We start from the raw sequence: 26,355 nt of genomic DNA on the forward strand, positions 1-26,355 counted from the left end.
TGTCTTGGTTTGATATTAATTTGTACATTTTTTAAATTCTTAATAGTCAAAATATCTGCACACTGTATGATTTTCTGGTTTATTAAAGATGCCAAATTAAAAATTCAGAGCATATCTATGATTGAGGGATTGTCTCCAAATGGTCAGAATTTTGAAAAAAACACATTTAACCTCAAACACAACTCATCCACACCATGAACCCAAAGTGGTGGGAACACCAGAGCGCTCTTACACAACCTGCTCCATGAGAGGAAGCTCCTAGAATCTCAGTCAAAGTACTTCTTTGTATTGTAGGAAGTCCCTCTTAACAGGAATTTCAGTAGAAAGTTGTCCTCCACACGTTGCGTATTGTAACTTCCCTTTGATGTTTGACCGATGTGCAGAGTTTGACACTAGAAAGCTGAAGAGGGGAAGATTCTCTGTGCTCACTTTTAAAGGTGCTCGAAATTCAGAGCAAATATAGCAGCAACCCACTATTTACTACCTGAGCAGAGAATGAAGTCGCTCTGTGTGCGTGTGTGGTAATCGGAGCTTCTTTGAGCATTGTTCACATAGCGGACGCTTCAGGCATAAATCAACACTTCAGTTCACACTCAGGTTAAAAGTGTTAAACCGTGTTCACACTAAACGCGGCGTGAGTAGATTACGTAAGTCAATGCACAGACGAGAGTAACGCGAAACTGTGTGTATAAATGTGTGTGTGTAAACCAGATGGTACAAATAAGGAAAAAGACGCTGCCGTATTTACGCCGAGATGACGTTATTGTGAGTGTTGATGGAGCTGCTACAATGTTAGCTTAGCACCGATCGATCCGAGCTCCATCGAGAAAACAAGTATTTTAAAAGTGATTTGCTTGTCGTCTTGCAGAGAGAACTAACAAAACATGAATTCAGACTTTTTACAAATCAGCGTCATTATGTAGTTATTTTGGCATCTTTTTTATGTACGTTTATTGCAGTTAAATCACAGCAAAACCTGTTTATTTTGGGTTATTTCTTCCATGGTTGATGGCGGGAATAAATGGCGTAGTTGGTTCGTTTGGAGTTTGGTGTGAACGCACCTTTAGCTCTATCACCGTTAGCGCTGTTAGCTGCCGGCTCAGGTAAATTATGGAATTGGAAGGTAAAGGACTCAGCGTAGCTTTTTGTGTGGAAATATCGGACACAAATTATTACTCTGAATGACGTGAACACAGCATTTCACTGTTAATCCCTCATGTTGTCTTTCTACATCCAAAAGCTAACTTCGTTAGCAACCAATAAAACTAAACTGACACGTTCTACTCAGCGGATTTATTGTGCAGATTAAATGATTTCTCTCAACTAGTCATCTAGTTTGAAAAGGTATAAAATAAATGCATAGTTTAAAACACACTATGCAGAAGCAGATGCATACTCGGGGAAATTCTCACAGCAACTTTTTAAACTGCAGAATATATATCTTACAAAGAAAGGTACGTTTCTTTCTACATTACATCAGTTACAATGAACAGTAACACACATGGTATCCTTCCTCCAGGGCGCTCGTCTGGTTTACGTTCCTTCAATCTGCTCCAGCTTTGTTCTTAAAATCCCAGAAGCATTTTACGAGATTTCACTGTTAAAAAGCTGCAAAGAAAAACAACAACACTGTTCATCTGGTAGAAAAACCTTCAGATTCAGTCCACCGACAGGAGCGTCGCTTTGTACACTACATTGGGGAACATGTATTTGAAATACTCTGGACGATCAGCATGAATGCAGGACTGCGGTGGGTTTGATCCGGCTGTATGTTACTGAAATGACCGGAGCCAAAACTGCCAAAATAATCAATTTCATGGACGTGCAACTGTCCTGGAAGGTATGTTTGGAGTGGCTGTTTTTCCAACTGCACTAAAACTAATCCTTTCACCTCGCTCCCTCATTTTACATCTCAGCACTCCTCACTGGCAATAAAAAGAAACACATGTGCCATTAGTTGTGGTGAGGAAAACAAGTACTTATTATGAACAAACTCATATTTTACATTTTTGCTCTTGCACTAGACAGCCATAAAGTCTTTGTCCACCGGAGGCTCTACGGTTGGTCACCGGCTGCCGTGGCCTCGTCGTTGCTGCTGTCCACCTCCTGCTCCATGGGGCTGTCCTCCTCCAGCTGCTGGCTGGTGTAGTTGGTGATCTCCAGGAAGCCGCTGGGCTCCACCACCACGTTGGACTGGCTGGAGTCCGGCAGGATGGAATACTGAGGAATCACCTGCATGCGTTAGTCACATTTGGGTTTCAGTCAAAGATAACAAAATGTATCCTGTCCCATTAAAGAAAGATAGATTTATCAATACATATTTATTTAAAACACAACCGTCTCCTGCCCTCTATACCATCAGTACAGTCTGGTGTATCTAAAAGATATATTTAAAGTTCACAACAATCGTGTTTCTAGAGAATTTAAAGTGAATTTCTTTAATACGAAGACGAGCATTCACACGTTACGGGAATATCTGTCTGTCATGCGAGTTAAATGTTCGCTACGTCAGAACCCATTCAGTGCATCAACTCTTTTTCCGACAAAGACAAAAACCACCTAAAGCGAGCTTAAAAATGTTTTTGCAGTTCAGAAAGTACTGTCATATTTCTGTTTCCATACAGCTTGAGAACAAATGTGTTTGGAAACACGGACTGTGATGCCTGACTCATAAAAATGTCTAAATAAAGAGGTTAATATGTGACAGACATGCTGACAAACCCGTCTGTACCTCAATCGATGTGATTTATGACGAACATTAGTCCTAAACATCTCACCTCGATGACCTCCAGGTCTTCTTTGCTCCTCTGTGCGGTGAGGCCCTGCATGCAGCCGAACTGCTGGGACTTGTTGTGGGAGTGATGGTGCACGGAGGCCCCGGAGCTGCTGATGAACTGACCCGAGTCCAGCGTGCCCGACACGGCCCGGACCTCCAGGGCTTTGCCCAGAGGGCCGCAGTCGCTGGAGGAGTCCACCACCATGGGCTCCGTGCTGGGGTCGATCTCCGCCTCCATCATGGAGATCTTCAGGATGTCCGAGGACACCGAGGGCTTGTCCCCCGAGGGCCTGGAGCTGGACTCCGGGATCAGCTTGGCGGTGGCCTCGCCGCTGCTGAAGACCTGCGACGTGTGGTGGGGGACACCGAAGGTGATCTTGGTGACGGTGGCGCTCTGTGTGATGATTGGCTGCTGTGGTGGAGATAAAATAACAAATAGAAATTCAGGAAACTCCGACAGTCATCCCTTTCGTAGTCACAATTGTTTTTTTGGGGTAAATCTCAGCGGCTGCAGGGTGTGTGTCTGCACCTGATTTCCAGACAAATGGCAGCATCATGAAACCAAAATTGCAAAATCTGAATTTCTCCTGTTTGGTCAAAGGAGAGCTCAGGAAACATGATTTATCAGATACGAACACTGCAGCAGAAAGCAAAACATGTAAAGTAACTTCACTATAAATCAATTTGTTGCTGCTTTATCGGTCTGCGTCGTGTTTGAGGAAAAATATTTTATTACGTTTTTACAAGGAAAGAAGGAAAACCCCCGGCACTTTCACACTATACTGGTTCGGTCACATGCCTCCAAACAAACACAATAAGATGACTGACAGAAGTTTGGCCGTGAATTTCTACCTCGGGGCGGTTCTTTTTCAAATCCAATGTGAACAGGCGTGACCGAAAAAAGCCTTTGTGCTAAAATTGAAACAAACAAAATGCCCCAAGTTGTTTTATTTCTTTCTCTTGGCAAAAGCACTCACCTGGCTGGAGGCGGTCTTCTCCGTGCTGACTGGGTGGTGCGCCTGCAGTGGAGGCGGGTGGGACATGGGCGTGTGCAGAGGTCTGTGGTGGGACGTGGGCGCTTGCTGGAGCTTCGGCAGCTGCGGCGTCAACAGGGGCTTGTTGGTTGGCGTGACCAGGTTACTCGTTACCTTTGCCCCTGGTTGGGCCGGCGGTCTGTCTTTGGGGCTCTGGGTGGTTAAGACCTGGGGTTTGGGCTGAATCTGCTCTCGTAGTTTTGGGAGTTTCTTCGTCAGAAGAAGAGTGGAAGGGAAGGCGGCGGAGGAAGAGGAAGGCTGGCTGATTTGAGGTTTGCTGTGTAGTTGGGGTGGCGGCTGCACGGAGGTGGAGGTGAGGCGGCTCTGCTCGGCCTCAGGCCGAGCGGCTGCAGAGTGGCCGGTTTGCTTCGTGGGCTCTGAAGCCGGTTGGCTGGAGCGGTAGAACAAACCCGTTTGGGGGTCCAAGGTGTCGCCTTCCAGCTCGCCCACCTCTAACACGGCCTCGGTTCTACCGTGGCTGTCAGAGGGCTGGAACACAGTCACAAAGAAGAGAGAGATGTTATCAGGAGGAGGGAGACGTTTAACCTCCTCCTCGTGGAGCTAACGGGAGCCACTGCAGAGGCAGGAATGCACCATGACGAGTGCAGTTAAACTAGTTTAACTGAGGGCTATTTCTAGCTCTTGGGGGCCAGTATGACTCGATGAGTCATCATCTTATAATTTATTTATATTTTGACTCTTAATAGTTAAATGTAAATGACAAAAAACACAATTTAACGATTATACGGTAATTTAAATAACTTTGGAGCCCGATAAGCCGTTCGTTTAACAAAACTATCACAAACGTTCCAATAAAACCATTACATTTCGCCTAAATTCCCCAAATAGTTCCTGTGAAAATTGTTAACGATGTATACTCTGGATTATCCGGAGTGGTTTGTGGCGCTCACACAATGTTTTGTTCAAGGTTGTGAGCACCACAAATAAAAGTCCCGTCACCTCCATTGTCTCAAAACATGGGAACATAAACACCAGAACTAGCTCGGTTAAATACTAATAATGACAAGTGATGGTTTAATGTTTAGGTTAACCGACCATTTAATCCAGAATAATCGATGCAAACTAAATGTACCAGCTAACAACCCAACATTATACTTTTACACTACTATATTTGTCCTAAAACCACTTCCAATGAGTTTCCAGAGTGTCCGCCCAGCGTCCTCACCATGTGGCCGACGTGTGGAGCCGCGGCTGCCGGTTTGTTTACCGCGGTAACCTGGCTGCTGATTTTGTAGAGCTTTCCCGGCTGCTGGCTGGAGGACATGACCACATTGTTGTCGTCCTCGGAGGCCACGCCCACTCTGCTGCTGACGACTTTACCTTTAACCACAGATGTAGAATCAGGCGAAACAATATCAACAAATCAAAAAGGACAACATGCTTTGTGTGCCTCAGTGTTAAATTTGAGGTTTTAGTTTGAAGTTTACTTTGTTCCTCTGAAGTCATAAAGCTGCCAACCGAAAACAGGAAGTGCTCAGTAGGGCTGAGGTCATGTATTTGTTAAACTATTGAGAATAATGATTCATATTGTATTTTGGTTTGTTTTATGCCACACAGTGATGCTGTTGTGTCTCTCTTCACAACTAGACGATGCAAAATGATTGAGGCAATTATGTAATAAAAGTACTGTGAAGTACCTGTACTCTACTTGAGTATTTCTATTGTGTACTACTTTATGCTTCTACTTCACTACATTTGAAGGATTCAAGGATCATTTATTGTCATTATGCAACACAGGGATGCACAACAAACACATGACAAACAAAACAATAGTACATTCCTGTAGTGCGTTGACCACATGCATGCATCAATACTTATAATCCAGTGATATAATATATAGTATAGTATTATAACGAGTACATCTACTTTCGGTACTTAAGTACATTTTCAGAGTATGTCTATACTGTTGTATTGCAACTTTTACTCAGACAAAATATCTGAGTATTTCATAGGGTGGGCCATGACACTGGAGAGGTGTACTACCTGCTGTGAGGTACTCGGTGCTGGGTTCAGCCTCTGAGGTGGAGGGTCTGGGGGACTCTGGACTGGGCTTCTTGTCCTGGCTCAGCTGGAGGGGCACCGCCATCTGGCTCAGGTCGATGGTGTGTCTGGGTTTGGACTCGGCTTTCTCCTTCACTGGATGGAGAGCGGAGGGTCAATAATCACAATCAGCTTTATTGGCGACAACAAAGTAGAACAGAGAAACTAAGCATAAACATTTAGCATTGAACTACCATGTACAATATAAATAAATATATGATCCTTCACAGTACTTTAAGTGTCGCCTAGAAATGACACGGTGCTTTTAGGACAATAGACGTAAGTCAATAAGTGGATCTGCTGAACGGCTCTGGTTTCATAAATCACATTCTCTTCGCTTTTTGGGAATTTTACAATCAGGAGACGGGAGGGGAGGGGAGGGGAGGGGGGGGGGTGTCCTTGGAAGTTCTGAAATGGGAGTTCTTATGTACGACACCTTCAAGTATTTCGTGGTTTCTCTTTCTCACTTCCTGTCTACTAATCGAGCCAGTTCCATAGGTTTGAAGCCCCAACGAGCTTATTGTGAAAGCAAAGCCTCAGGCATAATTACCCCCATCTTTCCCGCTGACGTCTCTTCGTGACATAAAGGCTCACCTGTCGTCTGTTGAAGCTCCAGCAGGGCTTTGATGGTTGACGTAGCGGACTGGGATTCCCCACCAGACACCTCCTGGTAGATGATCGTCGGGCTGGACTCCACTGATATTTCCTGCTCTGTCCAATCATGCTCTCTGGAGGAGACCACGTGCACTACAGGCTGAGGCTCTGAAGGAAACAACGTGGGACGAACTGTAATTTACAGCCGATTCATCCGACCGTATCATCTCTCGTCTCTAGAAGTTTTACCTTGAGCGCCGCTGTGGGATGACTCGCCCGCTAAGCTTCCGGAGTCGTCCTTCGTGGACCCGTCGTGACCCAGACCCTGAGCCTGAACCTGCACCAGTTCTGCCGAGCGGGTCACGTGCTGCAGCGCCTCGGTGACCAGCTGCCGGGTCTGTTCGCTCACCACCGCCGTCTGGAACACTGGCTTCGGCTTGATGAGAACCTGGAAGGAAACCAAAGGAACACAACAGTGTTCTGTAAAGCAGCGGCTCACATCCAGAATGTTTCGACTATATAGACAGCGGGTGATGTATTTATTTCATACGAGACATTGGTTTGCATTCACACCACCACTACTTGGAGGGGCAGACGCTGGATGTTTACATCGTTACTTTGAGGGATTTATTCCACTTACAGCCGACTCGGGTTGGTGGGAGGCGATTATTTGCATGATGACGTTAATACAAGTTTCCGAATCGTTGCAGTCAGTGACTACGTCATATTTCCGTCTGCTTTGCTGTCAGTAAGCCGGTCATAAATGTAAACGAGTCAAGTCATTTTCGTCACTGGAAAGTAGTAACTTCAGTACCGAAATTGGTGTTTTTTGTGACGTGATTTTCAGATTATTGTTGTCGTCGTTTTGGTGGATCTAGCTTGTGGTTTTTACTGAAACTGCACAGCGGATCATCACTGTGGGTGTTGAATACAGTACGTATTGTATATTCAATTCAATTTATTTTGTATAGCCCAAAATCACAAATCAGCCTCACGGGGCTTTACATCCTCCGTCCCGGGACCCTCACATACATGAAAAACTCCCCCAAAAAAACCTATAACAAGGAGACAAATAAGGAAGAAACCTTCTACTGTACTGTACAGCAGGCTGACTCACTGACCTCCATTTCCTCTTGATCACTAAAAATAGAAAGTGAATTCAGGCTAAATTTAGACTAAAGTGATGAGTTAGATATTGAGAAGTACAACGTACCGTTTCATCAGCAAAACCTTGTTGCAGTAATTTAGTATTTTATTCATGATAAGATGCTTTATTATAGATAGAGCTCACTGTTTTCCTTCATCCCTCACTGCTTCAAGTGTATGAAGGTACTAAAAAACCACCTGGACATCCGACACTTGTGTGTTGAACTCAAATTCCCCAAAAAGCCTTAGAAAGAAATGTCTGGGTAGTTCACTATCTCTTCAGTTCTCTCCTCTCAGTGGGCGTTTCTTCTTTAGATCACAAGATATAATGTCAAACCCTCATATGAGGAATAATTGTTGTCAGAAATATGAATTTCTACAGAACTAATCTTGTTTTAACTTTTTAAACGGCAGAAAAAAACCCCCAGGAACTGAAAACAACGCCTACAGCGGCTGGATTCATTGTACAGTAGCTTCTGACGAGGGCGCCGATTATAGAATACAAATAAAATACTGAATCAAACCAAATATAGCGGATTATTTGGGAGTTTCCCCTCTCGTGTGACCAAGTCAGATCTATGATAAACATGTGCTCTAGTCATCAATTTGAGTGGCTCGTCTTATAATCAGAGGATCAAGACACTTGATCCCAGATTTAAAATCATCAAACTCTTGCCAATGGATTTCTGAAATTGCCAAATTATAGACAATATGAAAAAATAAGAAACAAATAATCAAATGTTCTTATTAAACAGCCAAATACGCTTCGAATCCAAATCTTCTGATTCGGGTATCGTCCTAAAGTAAACGCTGTGTTTACAAGTCACTGCAATCCATGCAGCTTTAATATAATAGAAACACGATCCGTTAGAGGAGACGAGCGCTGCAGTCTGCAGCTGTTTGAACCTGAAAGGGCAGCAGATTAAGTTGCCGTCAGTCATTGACAACATTTAGGGAAAAACTCATTTCTCTCTCTCTCTGAATGAGGGGAAGTAAATGGAGGAAGAAGAAAAAGGTCAGCGTCAAAGCCCCGCTATCCATCTGTCCGCCTGAAGAATTGGGGATTTTTCTCTCAATTCAAACTGATGTACGTTTGTTTTAATGACCAAAGATACAACTTCCCCCGGAAAATATCAAGCATGACCCAGATGGGAGAAGAAGAAGAAGTCTAAAACTGCTCTTCTGTGTTCAGCAGACGTCATACTTGTGGTTACTTGAGGTCATGTGAATATCTTGATGTTAGTCATATGATAACCTCATTTGAATGTGGCTAACCAGGGTCTAATGATGAGCCTTAAAGCCTCTCTGAAGTAGAACATTCCCTCAGCGGTAAATAGAATATTTCATTGTCGGAAAACACAAACCGAAAGGTGTGACGAGCTGGCGACGCCTCACCTGTGTCTTGCCCTGCTGGCCGTAGACGATCTTGGTGGGGATGATCTTGGTGGCGGTGGTCTGGGACCCGGAGCTCATGCCTTTGGGCTGGGTGACGATCATCTTGGTGATGGGTCTGGAGGCCGTGATGATGGCCGGTTTGGTGCCCTGAACAGCCTGCAGGCCTTTCTCTCCCTGAAGCGCACACAGTTTATTACAACATGTCATGACGACAAACAAGAGAGAGATCCGCAGTAATCCCTTTAAAATGCTCATGTGCAACAAAGTAGAGCTGCAACGATTAATCGATTACTTGAATATTGTCGCGCTATTTCTCATCTGCAACAACAAACTGAATATCCTTGAGTTGTGAGGTGGCCATCTTGGGCTTTGTGAATCACTGATGGACATTTTTTAAACATTTAAAAACTCCAAAAACTACTTGATTAATCAAGAAGATAATCATCAGATTGACAGTGAAAACAATCGCTAGTTGCAGCCCGACATCTAAGTCGCTATATTATTTTAAGACATAAGAAAGCTAACGGTTCTACATTTTGACAGTCCATGCTAGCTGTTTCCACCCGTTTCCAGTCTTTGTGCTAAGCTAAGCTAACTGGATGCTGGCTGGAGCTTCATGTCTAACAAACGGATATACGAGTGATATCAATCTGAACATTTCACTCTCAAATCAACTCAAATTAGAATTTTTCTTTAAGAACACAAATGAAACACAGTACTGTATTTTGAACAAATTTTAAAACCTTGAATTCAGGAAATGTAATTTGATAAAATGTTTAAAGGACCTTTGTGTAGGATGTGAAGGTTTCAAACTTTGGCAACACCTAGTGGTTGTATCAAGAAAGACAGCGTCACAACAGTGAAATTAACGGGTTCAAATCAACACACAAAGTGCACAAGAAAACGTCAACAAACAATTATGCCATCAGAATCATTTGAAAGATGTATTAGTGTATTTATGACCATTTGCACTATGAGTTTGTTTTACTCATTTAATTGATTAATAGTTTGATCTGTACATTTTCCAGAGCTCATCGTGCCGTTGTCTTGTTTTGTCCGACCAATCTGACAAATCAAGAGTTTAAGAAATAGAAAATATTCACATTTGAGAAGCTGGAACGAGTGAATAGTTGCCATTTTTGTAAAAAGTTGCCAATTAAAATGTACTTCGGAGGTATCACCGATGATTAATGAATCATCTCAACCACCGTGGAGAACGTCGGCTGCACCAGTGGCACCAGTAGAGCGGTCAGCGTGGAGCCCAGCGTAGTGCTGAGAGAGAGAGGCGTTTCACTGACCCCGGCATTTAGAAGCGTGGTGACCACATTCTTGCCGGGCAGCCCTTGGATGGTCGCTCCTTTCCCCGTGGTTTTCTGAACCACGATGACGTTTGGCTTGGAGGTCATGGGGATGGTGGTGATCTTAGTCGTCGTGCCTGTTGCAGACGGAATATATATTTATCAAAACTCTGGAGATTACGTGAGATAACGGCGACGTGGATCTCTCCTCTTTGGCTCACCGGACACGATGTTACTGCTGATGATCTTGCCGCCCAGCGTGGCCAGAGACTTGGGCACCACTGTGATGATGCTGCCGCTGGTGGTCTTGACGTAGGTGGTCCCGCCGCTGGAGGCCGATATTCTGGCTCCGAGGCTGGGGCTCACGGTCGGTCGGGTGTAGGCGGCCTGGGTAGCTGCACACAAACATACAGTGTTGCTATTTAAATAACCAGGCCCGGGGATCAAAGCCTCAGTACTGTGTTGAGTACAGGTGAGTCACCTGTGGACTGAGTGACCAGTTTGGTCGTCATAATGGCTCCATTGCTGCTGACGACCATGATGGGAGACGAGCTGCTGCTGGACAAACCCACCGACGAAGGCTTGGGCAGGATTTTACTGGGCTGAACCTGCTGAGTGATTATCTTGACTCCTGTAAACAAACATTGATTTAGTACAAAGAAAAAACACTTTTATGCTGCAAAAAATGTAGAAAGAATTATGCTACGCTAGTGCATTGAGGGTCCATTGTGGTTTTGTTCAAGAAAACAGAAAATACAGAAATAAACAATAAAATCTTATTTTGCCCATAAAAAAAAAGCATAATACAACATATTTATGCTTGCACAATTTCTCTTTTAAATATAGAGCTATAACTTCCAGAGAAAAAAAAAGACTACAAAATAAATAAAGAGAAAGAAATTAAAATACGAAGATATAAAGAGATAAGAGCCTAAAGAAATAAAGTGCTAAAGAAAGACCGGGATAAAGAAATATAAAGAGAGAAAGAAAATAAAGAAAGGAAGACACCAAAAAGAAACCGGAAAGAAAAAAATGAATTAAGAAAGATAAAATAAAAGAGAGAACGAGAGAAAGAGATCAAGTAAAACTAAAAAGAGAAACGTAAAAGAAAGAAATAGATATAGAATAAAAAAGACATAACGACATAAAGAAAGCGGCTCACCGGACTCTTGTTTGATCTGAATGGTGGGCTTGCAGCCCTGTAAGCTGCTGGTGGTCTGGGTGACTCCCATAGCTGAGCTCTGGTGCAGCTGTTTGGGGGACTGCTGTTTGGGGAACTGGGCCATGATCTGAGCCGGCGAGCCCACCAGGGTCTTAGGTGAAGGAAGTCTGGCTGAAGCCACCTTCACTCCGGCTGAAGCACCTGCAACAGTGAACACCGGACTGTGATGCTAACAAAGCTAACAGTTTGGCAAAGTGTCACAAAAAGAGCAAATGTGTTAAAGTCTGTGACCAGTCATCGGCTGTAAAGTACCTTTTCTTCCAAACAGTTTCATTCAGATTATATTGACATGTTTGTTTATCACAAACCACTCCGAAGAAGATGCATCCAAAGTACGATTAAAATGACAGAAATATGATGTTTCCAGCCTACAAAATGGGAGAATGCGGAGGAAGGACCTACATGTTGTTGACATGACCACTGCCGGCGTAGAGGAGACCACGGTGGTCACCGCGACGGTGTTTGCTGTCGCGCTGGCCGGGAAGACCACCGTCTGTTTCTGGGCGGCGGCGGTCAGCATGGAGGTGGAGACCAGCTTGGACAGAGCGGCGTTGTTGTGAGCGTGAGACTTGGACAGGATGTTGGGCACAAAGTTGGAGCTGGGAGAAGTCGTCACGATGATCACCTGAATGAAGAAGAGTGATTGGGGGGCTCAGGTTTTCTTAGAAACAAGGAGGCGGGGCTTCAAGGAAAAAGAAGTTGGGAACCTCTGGTGTAGAGAGACATCACTCACCTTCTGCGTGGTGGTGTTGGTGCTCTGGATGGTGGGCTTGGTGAAGGTGATCTTGACGGGGGACAGGTGAGGGGGCAGCGAGTTGGCGATGCTCTGCATGATGTTGCTCATCTTGGGGCTGCTCAGCGGCACCGTGATGCTCTTGGACACCGGCGGCATCGTCACCTTAGAAACCTCCTTCAGCATCACCGGCGACGAGCTGGACGAGTTCGTCCGCCGGCGCTTGCGAGGCTTCTCGTCCTCGTCGGAGCAGCTCACACCTGGGGGGGGGGGGGGGGACGGAGGACGGAGAGTCAGGATGTTGCAGGGATGCCGGTAGTTATGTCTTATCCATTAATTAAATTGGTGTAGTAAACATCAGAAAATAGTGGGACGTAATCAAATATCTGTCTTTTGTTCAACAAACAGTCCAAAAACTAAAGATATAGATAACACAAAGCAAAACAACAAATACTAATGTCACTCACATTTGAGAAGAGGAAAGCACTAACTGTTAAAATTAAATTCAATTTAAGGAAAAAGAAAGAGACTCTATTCATGCTTAAGGTTAGCTTTGTTCTGTTGTTAGTAATCAGTAAACCAGCCTTGCAGCGCCCCCTTTAGGCGGATCAGTACACGTGTTAAAGGCATGTGCAGAGCAAAAGAAGTTGAAATTGATGAGATGATGTGGACGCTCACTTTTCACATAGACGGTGCTCCCGCTGGGCAGCACCACCACGTTGGAGGAAGGACTGGGCGGTCGGGGGGATTTCACAGTCGCTCCGATGGCGCCGCTGCTCGCTGTCGCGCTGGTGGAGGTGCCGGTGGTGCTCGTGTAGGAGTAACACACAACCACTGCAGGAGATCAAACATCGCAATAGAATATTAAGACAAAGCTGCATTTTATAGCGACGTGCATTTCTAGAATAATTACATTAAATAGTAGACACAAAAATAATCTTATTGCCGTCCTGATTCCCTTTGAATGCAGCTTTTGTCAAATGCAAAGTGATGCTGGTCAAACCTTCTTTGTTTCCCGTTTCTGCCGGCAACAGAAGGGAGGCGTTCTGATTGGCCGTGGCACTGGCCACAGCGTTGGCAGTCACGGTGAACGCCGTCTGAGGGACGAGCCTCGGCATCAGGGGGACGAGTCGGCGTCCCTCAATGGACCACTCGGACGAGCTGTTTGGACCCGACATACTGAAAATGAGTTATTAGATGTTAGTTTTTAAAACTACAATTCCCAGTATGCAATGGTGAGCCAAATTCACAATCAAAAGATCTGCATGGTCAGAGAAGCGTGCGTATCATAACAGATGAAAAGTTTGATTTCTGAACTGATGAAGAGCCGTTTTATTTGGTCGTTGTTGCTGAAAAGTGGATACATAAAGTACATAAATCTGCTTGTTTTGCCATGTTGCTCCACATACTGCGAGGTAACGCACATGACGAAGGACTCTCCTACATGGCCGGTTACACACTTACTGGTATGCGATGGTGGTGAGGCGCTCATCGTTCACAGCCCTGCGGACTTCTGCGCGATGGCGCTCTGTTGAGATACTGGGAGGACGAGGGGGAACAAAATGATATTTAAAATAAAGCAAAAGCCTGATAAATTGTTCCTCTCTCGGTTGTCAAGTTTTAGAATATGTAGGAAACACTTACCCGAGGATTTTAGTGAGTTCTCCCAGTAAATCCTTCTTGTCCTTGGTCAGGTCTCCTTGAGCTCGCAGGGCACTGATCACGCCAGCGTAAGCCTCCAGCTCTGGGAAACAGAAATCAGGTAAACTCAAATATGAATTTATTGGCCTGATTAAGATGTAAAAATGCTTTTTTACAGCGATGTTCCTCCACATATCTATTTTTGAATCTCATGACCGTACCGAGTTTTCTGAGGATTCTCTTGCACTCATCCCGGCCCAGGTCCAGGATGGTGGGCCACACCACCGGCATGGTTCCAGTCAGCACTGGTTTCTCCAGCTGAATCATGAGCTGAGTGGAGAGGAAACAAGGTAATGAAAGATTAGAGAACAAGTTCTCTCAAACTGTCCTGCTCCAAGAGTTGATTATTTTAAATAAATGATGACGTTAAAAAAATACCTCGATGGTATCAATAGTATCTTCTTGGGAAAGTAAACAAATCAAAAACCATCAACAAGGACCAGGAAGTAGTTAAATAAAACAGCTGGTGTTAATTCTGAATGTTCAAACTGTCTCCAAATCCCAAGAAAGGCCAAAACCAACAATGTGTTAGTCCGTCTATCACACTACGACTTCTTTAAAAAAATTAAAATGTAATTTTCAAATAACGCTGAGCATTGAGTTTAAAGCCAATGGTACTCATACAAGGAGTAAATACTGCATTAGTAGGACACAGTTTTGTACATCAGGTTAATATTAGGTGCATTAAATACTACGACAATACTTGTTAGAAGAATCAGTTCAGTGTTGGTTTTGGACTTAATATGGTATTTGATGACAATACGAAAAAAACAAATCACAATGACACCAGACTTTAAAGAGATGATGCTAAACTCCATTTACAAATCCAGCAGTTTAATTTTAGCCAGGGCAGGATCCATGTTCCAGATTAGAATTCACCAGGCTGTGACTCACATCTATAACAATAAAGTCTTAACTTTCTAACTGTTGACACTGACCGGTACCGCCCCCTACTGGACATCCCAGTAACTACAATCAACACTGGGCGTAAAAGGCCAAACACACAAAAAAAGGGAGATTTTGTTTCATACAAATGCTGCTTAGAAGAACGACTGATATGCTGGAGAAAGTAAAATATAATAATTACAAAACTATGAGTTTGTGCTACCAGGTTCCGACATTAACGGACAAACAAGGAAACATTTACCGTTAGCTGTTATACTTCTCGGTCAAATTCTGTCAACACAACGGGAAAAATCGGGTTTTCATTAAATTCCCTCCCGTAAAATAGGCAAAATAACGTTAAAATATATGGCTAAAATATTCAGAGCAAGGCGTGAGATATTTTCGGGCCAATTCTCCAACATTGTGACGTTATATTTTAGTTCAACGCGTATTAAAAAACCTTTTGAATGGTATGTTAGCTTAGCTAAATCAATGTCTTACCGTTCGTTAGCAGGACAACTCCAAGGCCTTTGTTATTTCTAAATCCAAACAAACATGGCGCACCAAAAGACGTTTATCTAAACAACCGCATCGTGTAGTTATTCTTAAAGAAATCAAAAGCTAAACTGTCATAAAATGGCTCAGTCTAGCTAAAGATGTTCCAGTGTTTACGTTGTCTGCTAAGCTAGCTGCTGCTGGCCTGTGGATGGATGAGCTTTCTTCTTCTTCGTGTGTTATATTTACACGCGAGAGGCATCTTCTTCTTGACCGGCGCAGTGCTGCCACCTACAGGTGGAGGAGTAGATGGACTACTTTATTAATGCAGCCAAATCAAACATGAGAATCACAAAACAAACAAATATATGTTAAATGTGTAATAAAACACAAACAACTAAAATATTGACTAGACACTGAAACAAAGCATTTTTATATTAGCTTTTTTTGTATTCAATATTTTTTACGCTGTTATTTTTATTGCTTTACCTGTACCACAAATGCTGCTGTAGCAAAAACATTTCCCCTTGCGGGATTAATAAAGTAACTATCTGCCTGTCTGCCTGTCTGTCTGTCTGTTTGTCTGTCATACATCTATCAATAGTAAAAAATATAGGACCACACTTCATACACAAAGCCTCCACAGCTCCTTAAGCAGTTTACAGTCAAACCCAAATACTCCTCAAAAACTTTACCAACTTAACAGCCTTTGCTGGTTGATGTTCTCTTCATAATTTAATGAGTTTATCTTAATTAGTGAGCTGTGCAGATGCCTGTGAGCATCACCTGCTTTTTTATTTTTATTGTATGTCAATTGTGTCCCTCTGGTACTTTGCATGTGAAACAACTCATAGACATCTGAAACATGACAGATTGGAAACAACTGGTTTATTTTAACAATGCATAAGGTTTTTATGTTTTTTTTTCGAATGTAAAATCTTAGTCTGAAAAGTAAAAAGTACAATGTTTACAAGTACCCTCAACATTGTACTTAAGTAAATGCTCCTAATGACTTTCCACCACTGTTTAACTGCCAGTAAAAGTCCAAATAAAACCACATCAATGCTGTTAACTCTGACAGTTTAGCGAAGTACGAGGAGCTCGTGAACGCAACGGAATGGAAGGTGGGTTTGTCCTCCTCTTTTTGACTCTTTTTTTTTGGGGGGGGGACAAAGCATTTCCTTTTTTCCATTTTGCATCATCACTTTGGAGGAAAAAAAAAAAGCAGATCCCAGACAGTCGTCCACATTAAGAGGATTAAAGTGAGCAGACCTGGAGGAGGAGGATGCTATGAAACTGGACTCTGGACGTTCATTTTGGATTTAGCAGCCAAAGTTTCACGTTATTCTAACACCGGGTACTCTGAAATATATATATATATATATTTATTTATTTATATATTCATCATGGAAGTATTTCCTCAGGAACATAGAGACATCCTCTACTTTGATTTGGAGGAAATCTGAGAAACTTTTTGGGGAAACGTTTTTTTCAAAGCGAGCAGAAGTTGAGTGTTTTCCAGATGTCTCTGCTGATGCAGACAGCGGCTGATTAACGAAACACATTCACACCAAACGATACAAAAGTAGAGCTTTTCTTTATTTCTTGCATCTCTGTGGATTAACGGGATTTTTTTTAAACTCTATGCTGGAAATAACGACTCGTCGACGGTTCCTGGATATGTTCGGACACAAAATAAAGGAGCCGATTTAATTAATAAGAGTCGGAGGATATCATGAAAATGTTATTTGGGTGAAGTCGTCGGAAAACTCTTGCAAGTGAAGCCCCAATGAGCGGCACACAGTCCACACTCACTGACAGGTAGGCTGAAGGAACCGTTCCTCTACAATGCGTCCTCTTCGTCTGTTTAAAGCACATTTTACACACGATGCATCGAGTTGAAATGGTTTTCTGAATGGGTTAATTAATGGAAAACAGCTGAATGCACCACGCCAAACTCCATTTACAAAACTCACGATTGAAGGTTTTCTTACTCGTTGCATAACATACACAACCAGCTGAACGTAATATACGAGCTTTTACCATTTAGTTTGACATTTTGGTAAATTCGGTAAAGAAATGATTGAACAAAAACAAACAAAGCATTCTTCTTTTTTAGTTTAGCATGGCCTCTTCACGTCGCATTGTTGTGGGACAGGATGCCTCCAGGACTGGTAGGGAATATAAATAAAGTTTAGTTTAAGTACATTTAAAGGTGCTTGATATACCAGATGTACGCCGAACTTATTTCAAGTCTTTAATAAATCCTGTGAGCTCTTAACTTGTATTCTAACTTTGACGTCTCATCTGAGGAAACTAGTGGAGTTAGAAATGACAGATTTCCCAACGGAGTTCATGTAAAATACTCTATAAAATACAAAGCAGAACGGGGCTTGGTTTTTCCACTCTTCCCCCCCTCATGATGACAAGATCCCCTCCCCAGCCAGCAGGGGGCATTTTCCTGGACTGATTCATTCTTGACTTGTGGCCCCTAAAAGGTCACTGAACACTAGAGGTTCCTGCACATTACAGTCCCACAGAGGATCCTGTGGGGGTTCTTTGATGCCACTATGCTTCACAGTCACATGATGCTATCTGTGATTTTCAATCCACGAGTCATGCGGTCACATTACATGCAAATTGATTACACGATCATGTGACTTCCCCGTTTATTGATCACAGAACAAACATTTATTAAAGAGTCTGATAAAGTGCTGCGGCTCCACAGTTTGTTGGTGTAAGAACCATGTGAGGTGAGTAGTTAATGGTTGACTTTTGAGCTTTTAAAAGATTCCACTCCACATAAGTCACTTGTGTATCTTTGCACTCGGCAATCAGGAGTTTCCTCTGAGGAAATGCCAAAACAAAGGCAACACATGACTGCCTCGGAAAGTCAAACAAAGTCATTTGATTTCTTGACCTTCAGCCTTCAGAGAGGGCAGAGCCGCTCGGCTGCTTCTTAACTAGACCGGCCCTCGTTCTGTGGAGTTTTTGCTTCTCTAATGTTTCCATCACAAATTCCACATAAAGACCATATACAGTTAAAACAGACGGTGGAGGTGGAAAGCATGACACACACGCACACACACACACACACACACACCAAAGCACGGATTTAAAGGGAAAATCGATCCTAAAATGGATTTCACAGATATTTCTACAGAGTTGTAGAGCTCAGGTCAGATTTGCTACGACATGTGACGGTTGTATTTAGCTTCTTTTTTTTTTTAAATAGAGGAAAAATAAGTATTTAACAAAAATGTAATCATCACAAGATGTGACTTCTTCTGGTTTTAATTCAGTGCAAACAGAAACATCTGCAGATCATTTTGTTCATTTTTATTTTCAGCTTCCTTATAAACATTCATTTGACAACATGACTTTGTTGAACAATCACAATATGATTTTTGCAAAAGTAGATAAAGTCTCAAAGATTAAGGCATGCAAGTCTAAGTACACACGGCCGGTACAGTGAAACTGCGAATGGCTCATTAAATCAGTTATGGTTCCTTTGATCCTTTGAGGAAATAATGCTTTTTATTACCCCTGAAGGATAAAAATATCATATCAGTAAAACGCAAAGTTTAGAACCATAAAAGCGACATCCAGCTGTACGAAGGATCATATAAATGTTTGACGAAGGTGCACATTAGATTTGTGTTGAATCTGTTGAATTATCTTAATACTAAAGTACTGCACTTGAGTACAATTTTGAGGTACTTAAATATTAAGCTACTGTACTCTATGCGTCTACTTCACTTTAGTTTAGAGGCAAATATTCTCTCCACGTCATTTATGTGATAACTTTAGTTGCTCGTTACTTTGCACATTCAGCTAATACGATATTTTATTATAATATTATATATTAAGATAAGATACATTAAAGGGGGAAATTAACAAGCTAGCAGTGTATAAAGAAGTTACAATTAGCCGCACATTTACCTTCACCATAATGCATCAATAATTATAATCCAGTATTATATTATAATATATATTATTCTGCATAATAAGTACTTTTACTTTTGGTACTTAAAGTATATTTTGACGTTAATGCCTTCAATTGTTTACTTCATTAAACTTTTGAATGTAAGACTTTTAACAGAGTAATTGTACATCGGGCTGTTGCTACTTGTACTACTTTAAGTTAAAGATGTGAGTACTTCTTCCACCGCTGTGTACCGAGGGCCGTGTTCCTGCACTCACCAACAGACGACCATGGCAGCTATTCATCACATCATATGTGACTATTTACTGACGACCCTGACCACGTGGACTGAAACCAATCTGTAGAATGATGTGTTCGCTGTACTTGTACATATAACACACTGCACTGTGGCTGAAGTACTGCTGTCTCACTGAGACGCATCCCAGTACAATTGTTTTACTTGCAAATGAGTTGACTTTGAATGTGAATCACTGCCGCCTGATCTTTTCTTCTACGTCGTCTCTGAGAGACGTCCCTCCTGTGCAGACTTCTCTCAGGTTCATACTGAAGCTTTGCTCTCATGTGTCCTGGTGATTTAGTTTCATTATCTAAACAACACGCTTATCTGTGGATTTATAGGTTGTTACTGAAGTACAGAGGTGGAAGAAGTACTTGCATCTTTTACTTTTACTGAAGTAAAAGTAGCAAGGTTTGTCAACACCTGCTGTAAAGTAACTCCAGCTGTCAGATAAATGTCAAAGCGTGCTATATTTATATTATAATACCTCTGAAATGTAGCGGAGTAGAAGTAAAATATATCATAAAATTGAAATATTCAAGTAGAAGAACCTCAAACTTGTACTTAAATACAGTACTCACTAGTACTTTCCACCACTGCTGAAGCCTGAAGGGTTTCAGTTGCCCGGCAACATTTGTGCCAGCTCCAGCAGTGGTGAGGTCACTTCCTGGACGTCGTTCAAGGGTTTCTCAGTAAGAAGAATTCAGTGTGAGCAGCTCCCTCGGTTTCTCCTCACATTTGTGATGTTTTACTGTCTGGATGTGACGACCCCCAGCGTGGGACATGTTCTCCTGTCTGGACTGAAACAACCCTCTCTCCTGTCCATCAGAAGCATTAAAGCACAGCAGAGTTCAGGGCTTTAAAGGAAAACTACAGTTTAATACAACTTAGGGTTTTATTTTAGCTGCTCTGCCCGTTGCTTTTATCGCTTCTCTCAACGTTGCACTCAGCGAAGTGGTTGCTGAGATCTGGAAACACGGCAACGCTGCTAAAATATTGATGCAACAAACATAAACAATCAGACAGGTTCTGGACAAGCCAACAAGTTAATCACACAGACTGTAAGTAAGAAGTGGATGTAGTCGTCGTGACGTCTCTTGTTGGTTTGTGGATGTTTTGAAACCTCGAGTTCAGCATTTTGGCTGAACATCTTGTTTATTTTTCCCAACCAGTGAACAGGAAGTGACCATATCTGGACTGAGGAGGAGTGACGTAGAGACGCCGTATACGTCTCTGGTAGAGACCTGTCAATCACTGTGTAGCCCCGCCCTAAAGCATCCCCTGCTTTATGGTCTGTTTGACTCTAAATGGACCATAAGTTACTGAATGAACATCATGCTGTATTGAAGAAGACTTGAAACTAGAGATTGAGACCATAAACTCATGTTTACAATGTTTACTGAGGTAATAAATCAAGAGAGAAGTAGAGTCATTTTCTCATAGACTTCTATACAACCAGAGGAGTCGCCCCCTGGTGGACATTAGAGATAATGCAGCTTTAAGACACTTGGACTCATTAATTCTTTTTTATTTATTTGTTTTGTTTGAGTGTCAGGGTGCTTAGATCGAGGGTGTGCGTGATCAGCAGAAGGCCGTGGAACCGGCTCTTTGGCTCTTTGTCACACAGTTTTGCTGATCCGTGTGTTTTCCCCTCCCACCGACCTCCACCCCCATCACCCCTTCCACCCCCATCACCCCCTCCACCCCCATCACCCCCTCCCGCACCCTGACGGGAAGTGGTGACATCATTGTTGAACAATGTCTGTCAGGCCCACCAGACCCCCGGCCCGTCCTGACTGACACTGCTGCTGGCGACACATCAGTGCAGGACGGCTTCAACACAAACCAGTAAAATAAAAACTCTCACACCCTCTGTTGTCTGTGTAGTGTACTTCAAATAATACTTGAAGTGTATCTCATTACCTCATTTCCATATTGTTTCACCGTTATTGCTCATGGAGAGCTAGTTCGATGTTGCAGCTTGACGTTTGTTTTGCGTCTTCGCAAACACTCCCATTAGTCAGGAAAAGTCATATTTTCTTTCTCTAGATGGATTTAGACTTTTGCGTATTCATCTTTAAAGTCAAACACAGCTTTACGGCTTCATCCTTTAGACACAAACGGTTGTTATTTTATCTGTACCCTGCTGGATTATGAATGTACAGTATTTACATTACATCATTAAATCCACCCACAAAAAATGGTGCTCCACGGAGACATAGCCTTGAAGATTTAAACTATGTGTCATCGATGTAATCATGATTTATGAGTCTGATGTCATCTGGTTTGGGGAAATCTAGTAAATTAGAGCTCCTGTTACAAACTGTTCTGCATGCCAGTGATACAATCCTTATCAATCTGCCCGTGTAAGGATTTAACTTTTCATACACGCAGAAATGATCTAGGATGTTTTGCAGCCGACATTATGAAGCGACTTGATTAGTTCAGTTCACGAGCTTTTATCTTGGGTTTGTGGTGACGCAGCGGTGAGAGATAAGTAGTGTCAGATGCAAAATGATTCATTAAAGGAACGAACATGAAAATATTCCCTCTTTAAAGGTCACATAATTAACCTTTAAAGTTATTGTTGACTGAAAGGATACATATGTTGAATTGATCCTACAAGCAAATATTGTGTTTATCCAAAACCTGATATTTCTTCTTCCTCTGTGCCGTAGAGCTTCATTAAAAACACATCAATACACACACACACACACACACACACACACACACACACACACTGTAGTTTATTTTACACTGCCCCAAATACTCACTAGAGCGCCACATGTGGATTAATCCACTGCTGAAAATAGTCCCAAACAAATGCTGCAGTGACCAGCCCAAAGAGAATAAATAATATAATATAATATACTGTGTATATTCATGACTTGTTTTTAAAGATTTACGTCTTCAGTAGGAACAGAAACAACTATAAATTGTTGTTTTTGGTCCTTTAATCTGTTAGTGTTTGTTTACTGCAAGAGAAATATAGAATATCAGCTTTATGCTTTAATCAATTGTTTTTGTATTTGTTTGTAAGTAAATAAAGGTAATACTTGCAGGATATGAAGGTTAATTAAGTAAAGGGAAAAGTGATCAATAAATATGGATCTGGTTACATTTTGAATCTAGAATCAGAACTTAAAGATGATTTTAATGAAGTCCTCTTTATTGGATTCATTTAGCTCAATGTGTGGAGCACCCACACGTTAAAGGTCTTTAACTAAACCACTGGAGCCTCACACTGCTGCTGCAATGATTTCTTACAGTTTAATAGTGTTGCCTTCATTTAGCCAGCCAGCCAATCAGAATGAAGACTCGCCAGTGACCGTGGAATCATCATTTAATTATTATTGAGGCATTAATGCTTCAGTGTTTCACTGTATCTCATGACCTTTATAACAAACATTGAGCTCTGTGTGGAGTTTGAGCTTCTTCCTCTGGGCTTTTGTCTCCGGCCCTCTGGAGCTGAGTGCGCCGCTCTTATCATCCCAGAGGAATTGTCTGGTATTTTTGGCATTTGAGGCACAGATTGCTGCATGTTTTTCCTCTTTTGGTAACTGTGCAGCGAGAAAGTGAAGAAAGTCTGAACAAATGATCCAGCAGACGTGTGTCCCAGCCGGGTGACGCTGATACAATTACAGTAAATGAATGATTCCCTTTTATCGTGGTGCCAGTAAACGTTTCACATGGACGTGAACACTTGAACCTTTGGTGCTTCATAAGTACTGTGCAGAACATTGGAAAAATGCACAATTTGAATGGCCTCTACAAAGGCCGTAAATGTCATGGACTCAGAGTATAGCCTGGAGAATTAGCTGATATATATATTAATTCTGAAGGATTACATATGAATTGATTTTGTGGGATATCTACGAATTACAGCGCATTACTTTACGCAGGTATCGCTACGAATGCTGTATGAGAACTTTTTCCTAGTTCCTAATCTCTCACCTTGCACCCAGAAACCTTCTTCTTTTGGGGTCACTTCCTATCGTCATTCATCCTGCTGTCAGTTCTTGTGATCAACAGTTAGCTGTGTTTTCAGGTACAGTAGATCAAAGTTATCATCCGACCAGAACCAAAGAAGTAAAACATCTAAAGTCTGAATCAAACCACTTCATGCATGTGCCTTTTAAATAACTGTAGCTGAGTTCCTCCCTGTTATCCTCCAGTATGTACTTTTATCTGCCACCCACTGAGCAGGATGCAGTCTGTCTTTGTCTCGCCATTTCTTATCAGCAGCGAGGAGGCTCCCTGAATAGGCCTTCCAATCTAAAGGTTACCACCGAAATACTCTTCTATTCAACACAATTACACTATTTTTAGTCTGTAATTGTGACAATATGTCAAGTGTTTTGCACATATTCTTGGTTTTCTGTCTATTTGTTTGAATCTGACACCCCAGGAATTAATTGAAGCCGTCTTTTCTCCACTCCATGAGGTTAGTTTAGACGGGATTGTTCACGAAGTGAAAACTTCCTCAGCTCTCAGTCTTCTGTCTTCCCTCAAATAGACACTTGTGCTGCGCCTCCTCCTTTTTCCCGTCTCCCTCCTCCTTTTCTTTTTTTTTGCCAGCCTTCTCCCCACATTCAGGAAACTGGAGCCAGGCCAAGAACCCCAACCAGTCTCCGTTTCTGGGAATCTGTCCCACAAAGCCACAGTATAGTAAGTTGGCTCTGACGTGGGAGCCATTGTTAAAAGCCCGGGGCCCCCATTGTCCAAGGGAGGAACAGCAGCACAAACAAAAACCCCTCTTGCGGAACGAGTAGGAGGAGCTGTGGGGGCTCCTCTGCTATTAATATATAGTGGTCCCACGAGAGTTCTGGGTAATAACAAGAGAGAGGGAGTACATGGAGCCTGTTGGGGCCATTTAGTTCAGAATTAGACATCAACAAACTCCTCTTTCCTCTTTGGTAGTACGGTTGTGCTTGGAGAACACTTCACTGGTTCTATGGGAAGGTGTGATTTTTAAATGGTACACTGTGTGAGTGTCAAAGAAGGCTGTTGTCCATATGAGAGATCTGAGTACATGTTTTCTCCGTGGTTACAGTCTTATCTGATCATATATTTGCAATAATAATTGATCATACTTTTTAGCCCTTACTGAAGTTGTTCTGATACCGATGCCAGTATCAGAAAGTCCTAAAATACTGGATCAAGTATCTGCGAGTCCGATATCACATTATCATCATGTATCAGCTCATTTATGCTACAAAACAACAACAACAAGTGTCCCTCGCTGCCGGATCCCTACATCCTGCCCGATCAATACTGTACAAACTAGTACTACACACATGTGGTTAAACACTCTCCCTGTTTTCCCCCTAATAAGGCTACGTTGTGAACCTCAAATCTGTGTAGAAATCAGCAGGATGAGAGCTAGTTAGCTGTTAGCTGTTAGCTGTTAGCCGTTAGAAGCCGGTGGGCAGCACCGTCCTGCTAACAGCTAACAGCTAACATTAAGGGAAGTTGCATTGAGTTACATTATGATGCGTTCAAGCTCTATTCAGTAAAAAATGAGCAAAAATGCTAAATATGTTAATATCGATACAATTAGAAAACATGATTTGTCCTTTTTTTTATCTTAAAGATACAAATAGTGTCCTTTTAATTGAATGCTAAACATCAACAGAAACAGAAAGAAAATCTGGGATTTTGGGAAAGCTATTATCAAAATCTTTAATAGTTTTGGTTCAATTTGAATTATAAAGATATATATTTGTTTTGAGGCGTGTTCTCACTTTTCCATTTGTCTCTCTAGGACCCCGAGCATTCTCAACAAGGAGCCCACAGACAAGAAACCCAAGAATGAGAAATCCTCCGTCTCTCTCAAACATGAGTTTGACCCGACAGGTAAAGAGACGTTGCACGCTGAAGCATTTTATTCTCCAAGCTTCAGACTCTTTATCGTCACGCACACAACAATCACAGAGAAGATCTCAGGCCGTCTCCAACAAGGAACATTTTAATATCTATTAAAATAAAAACACGCAATTAAAAATGTTAATTTAATAAGTAAAAAAGTGCAGAAGTTAAGATATAACTTATATAAAATCCTAAATGGATATCTGTGGTGGACTGTAATGTGAACAGGGATGTAGTATTTTGATAAAACAGTAAGTAAATGTAAATAAAGGTAACGTGGCTGTGAAACACCTTAAATGTGAAGGTTTAACTAACTGGTTTAACAGATGGATAACAGTGCTTTTTATGTTTAATTAGTTTATAACTTTCTTATTGTAACTTCCACGATGACACATTGCATTCAAAATGTGTTAACAGTGTCCAGACACTGAGTTGAGATAAAAATTTAAAGCTGAAGCGATTAGTTTACTACTCGTTATTAATACTTAATTAATCGTTTAATTCACTTTTCAAGCAAAAATGCCCAAAATGTTCTAGTTCCAGCTTCTCAAATGTGAAGATTTGCTGCTTTTATTTTGTTAAATATGACGGTACACTAAATATTTTGGGGTTTTGGTTTGTTGCTCAGACAAAACAGGCAATTTGAATATGTCACCTCAGGCTTTTTGACAATGTGATTACCATTTTTGTTCACTATTAAAACATTTTACAGACAAAATGCTAATTGATAATTCAAAGAAAATAGAAACCAGGCAGATAGTGAGTCACGACACTTCCTCAGTGGAAACAGGAGGAACATCCCTGATGGAAGTTTCTTCCACTGAAAGTGAAAGAATACGAGAGCATTTACAAATAAAGAGGCTGGTTTCACTGGCTCAGGAGGACAGATGGCAGATTCAAACGGGTATTATTAGCCGTGCATGT

At 42.0% G+C, this 26,355-nt stretch overlaps 1 protein-coding gene across 6 annotated transcripts; it reads right to left on the reverse strand.

The window, feature by feature from the left end:
* Positions 1-1,274: 1,274 nt before the first annotated feature.
* emsy (EMSY transcriptional repressor, BRCA2 interacting) lies at positions 1,275-15,562 on the reverse strand. 6 transcript variants are annotated; one of them, XM_076102017.1, is made up of 21 exons: positions 15,347-15,562; positions 14,122-14,230; positions 13,904-14,003; positions 13,724-13,798; positions 13,263-13,438; positions 12,938-13,093; positions 12,260-12,519; positions 11,929-12,151; positions 11,467-11,667; positions 10,786-10,935; positions 10,526-10,699; positions 10,305-10,441; positions 9,792-9,830; positions 9,007-9,180; positions 6,715-6,913; positions 6,466-6,633; positions 5,815-5,967; positions 4,997-5,151; positions 3,754-4,299; positions 2,778-3,188; positions 1,275-2,232 (listed from the first exon to the last, which is right to left on the reverse strand). In XM_076102017.1, exons 2-21 carry the CDS (start codon positions 14,225-14,227, stop codon positions 2,056-2,058), a joined length of 3,780 nt encoding a protein of 1,259 aa, XP_075958132.1. In that variant the 5' UTR covers positions 14,228-14,230; positions 15,347-15,562; the 3' UTR covers positions 1,275-2,055. The 6 variants fall into 6 exon arrangements, with proteins under 6 accessions (XP_075958132.1, XP_075958129.1, XP_075958130.1 ...); XM_076102014.1 differs by having other exon boundaries at positions 2,778-3,185; positions 6,715-6,923; positions 9,005-9,180; XM_076102015.1 differs by having other exon boundaries at positions 1,275-2,220; positions 6,715-6,923; positions 9,005-9,180.
* Positions 15,563-26,355: the final 10,793 nt, after the last annotated feature.

Source organism: Anarhichas minor, unplaced genomic scaffold, assembly GCF_050575085.1.
Source record: "Anarhichas minor isolate MPS153535 unplaced genomic scaffold, ASM5057508v1 ptg000027l, whole genome shotgun sequence".
Classification (NCBI taxonomy): Eukaryota; Metazoa; Chordata; class Actinopteri; order Perciformes; family Anarhichadidae; genus Anarhichas; species Anarhichas minor.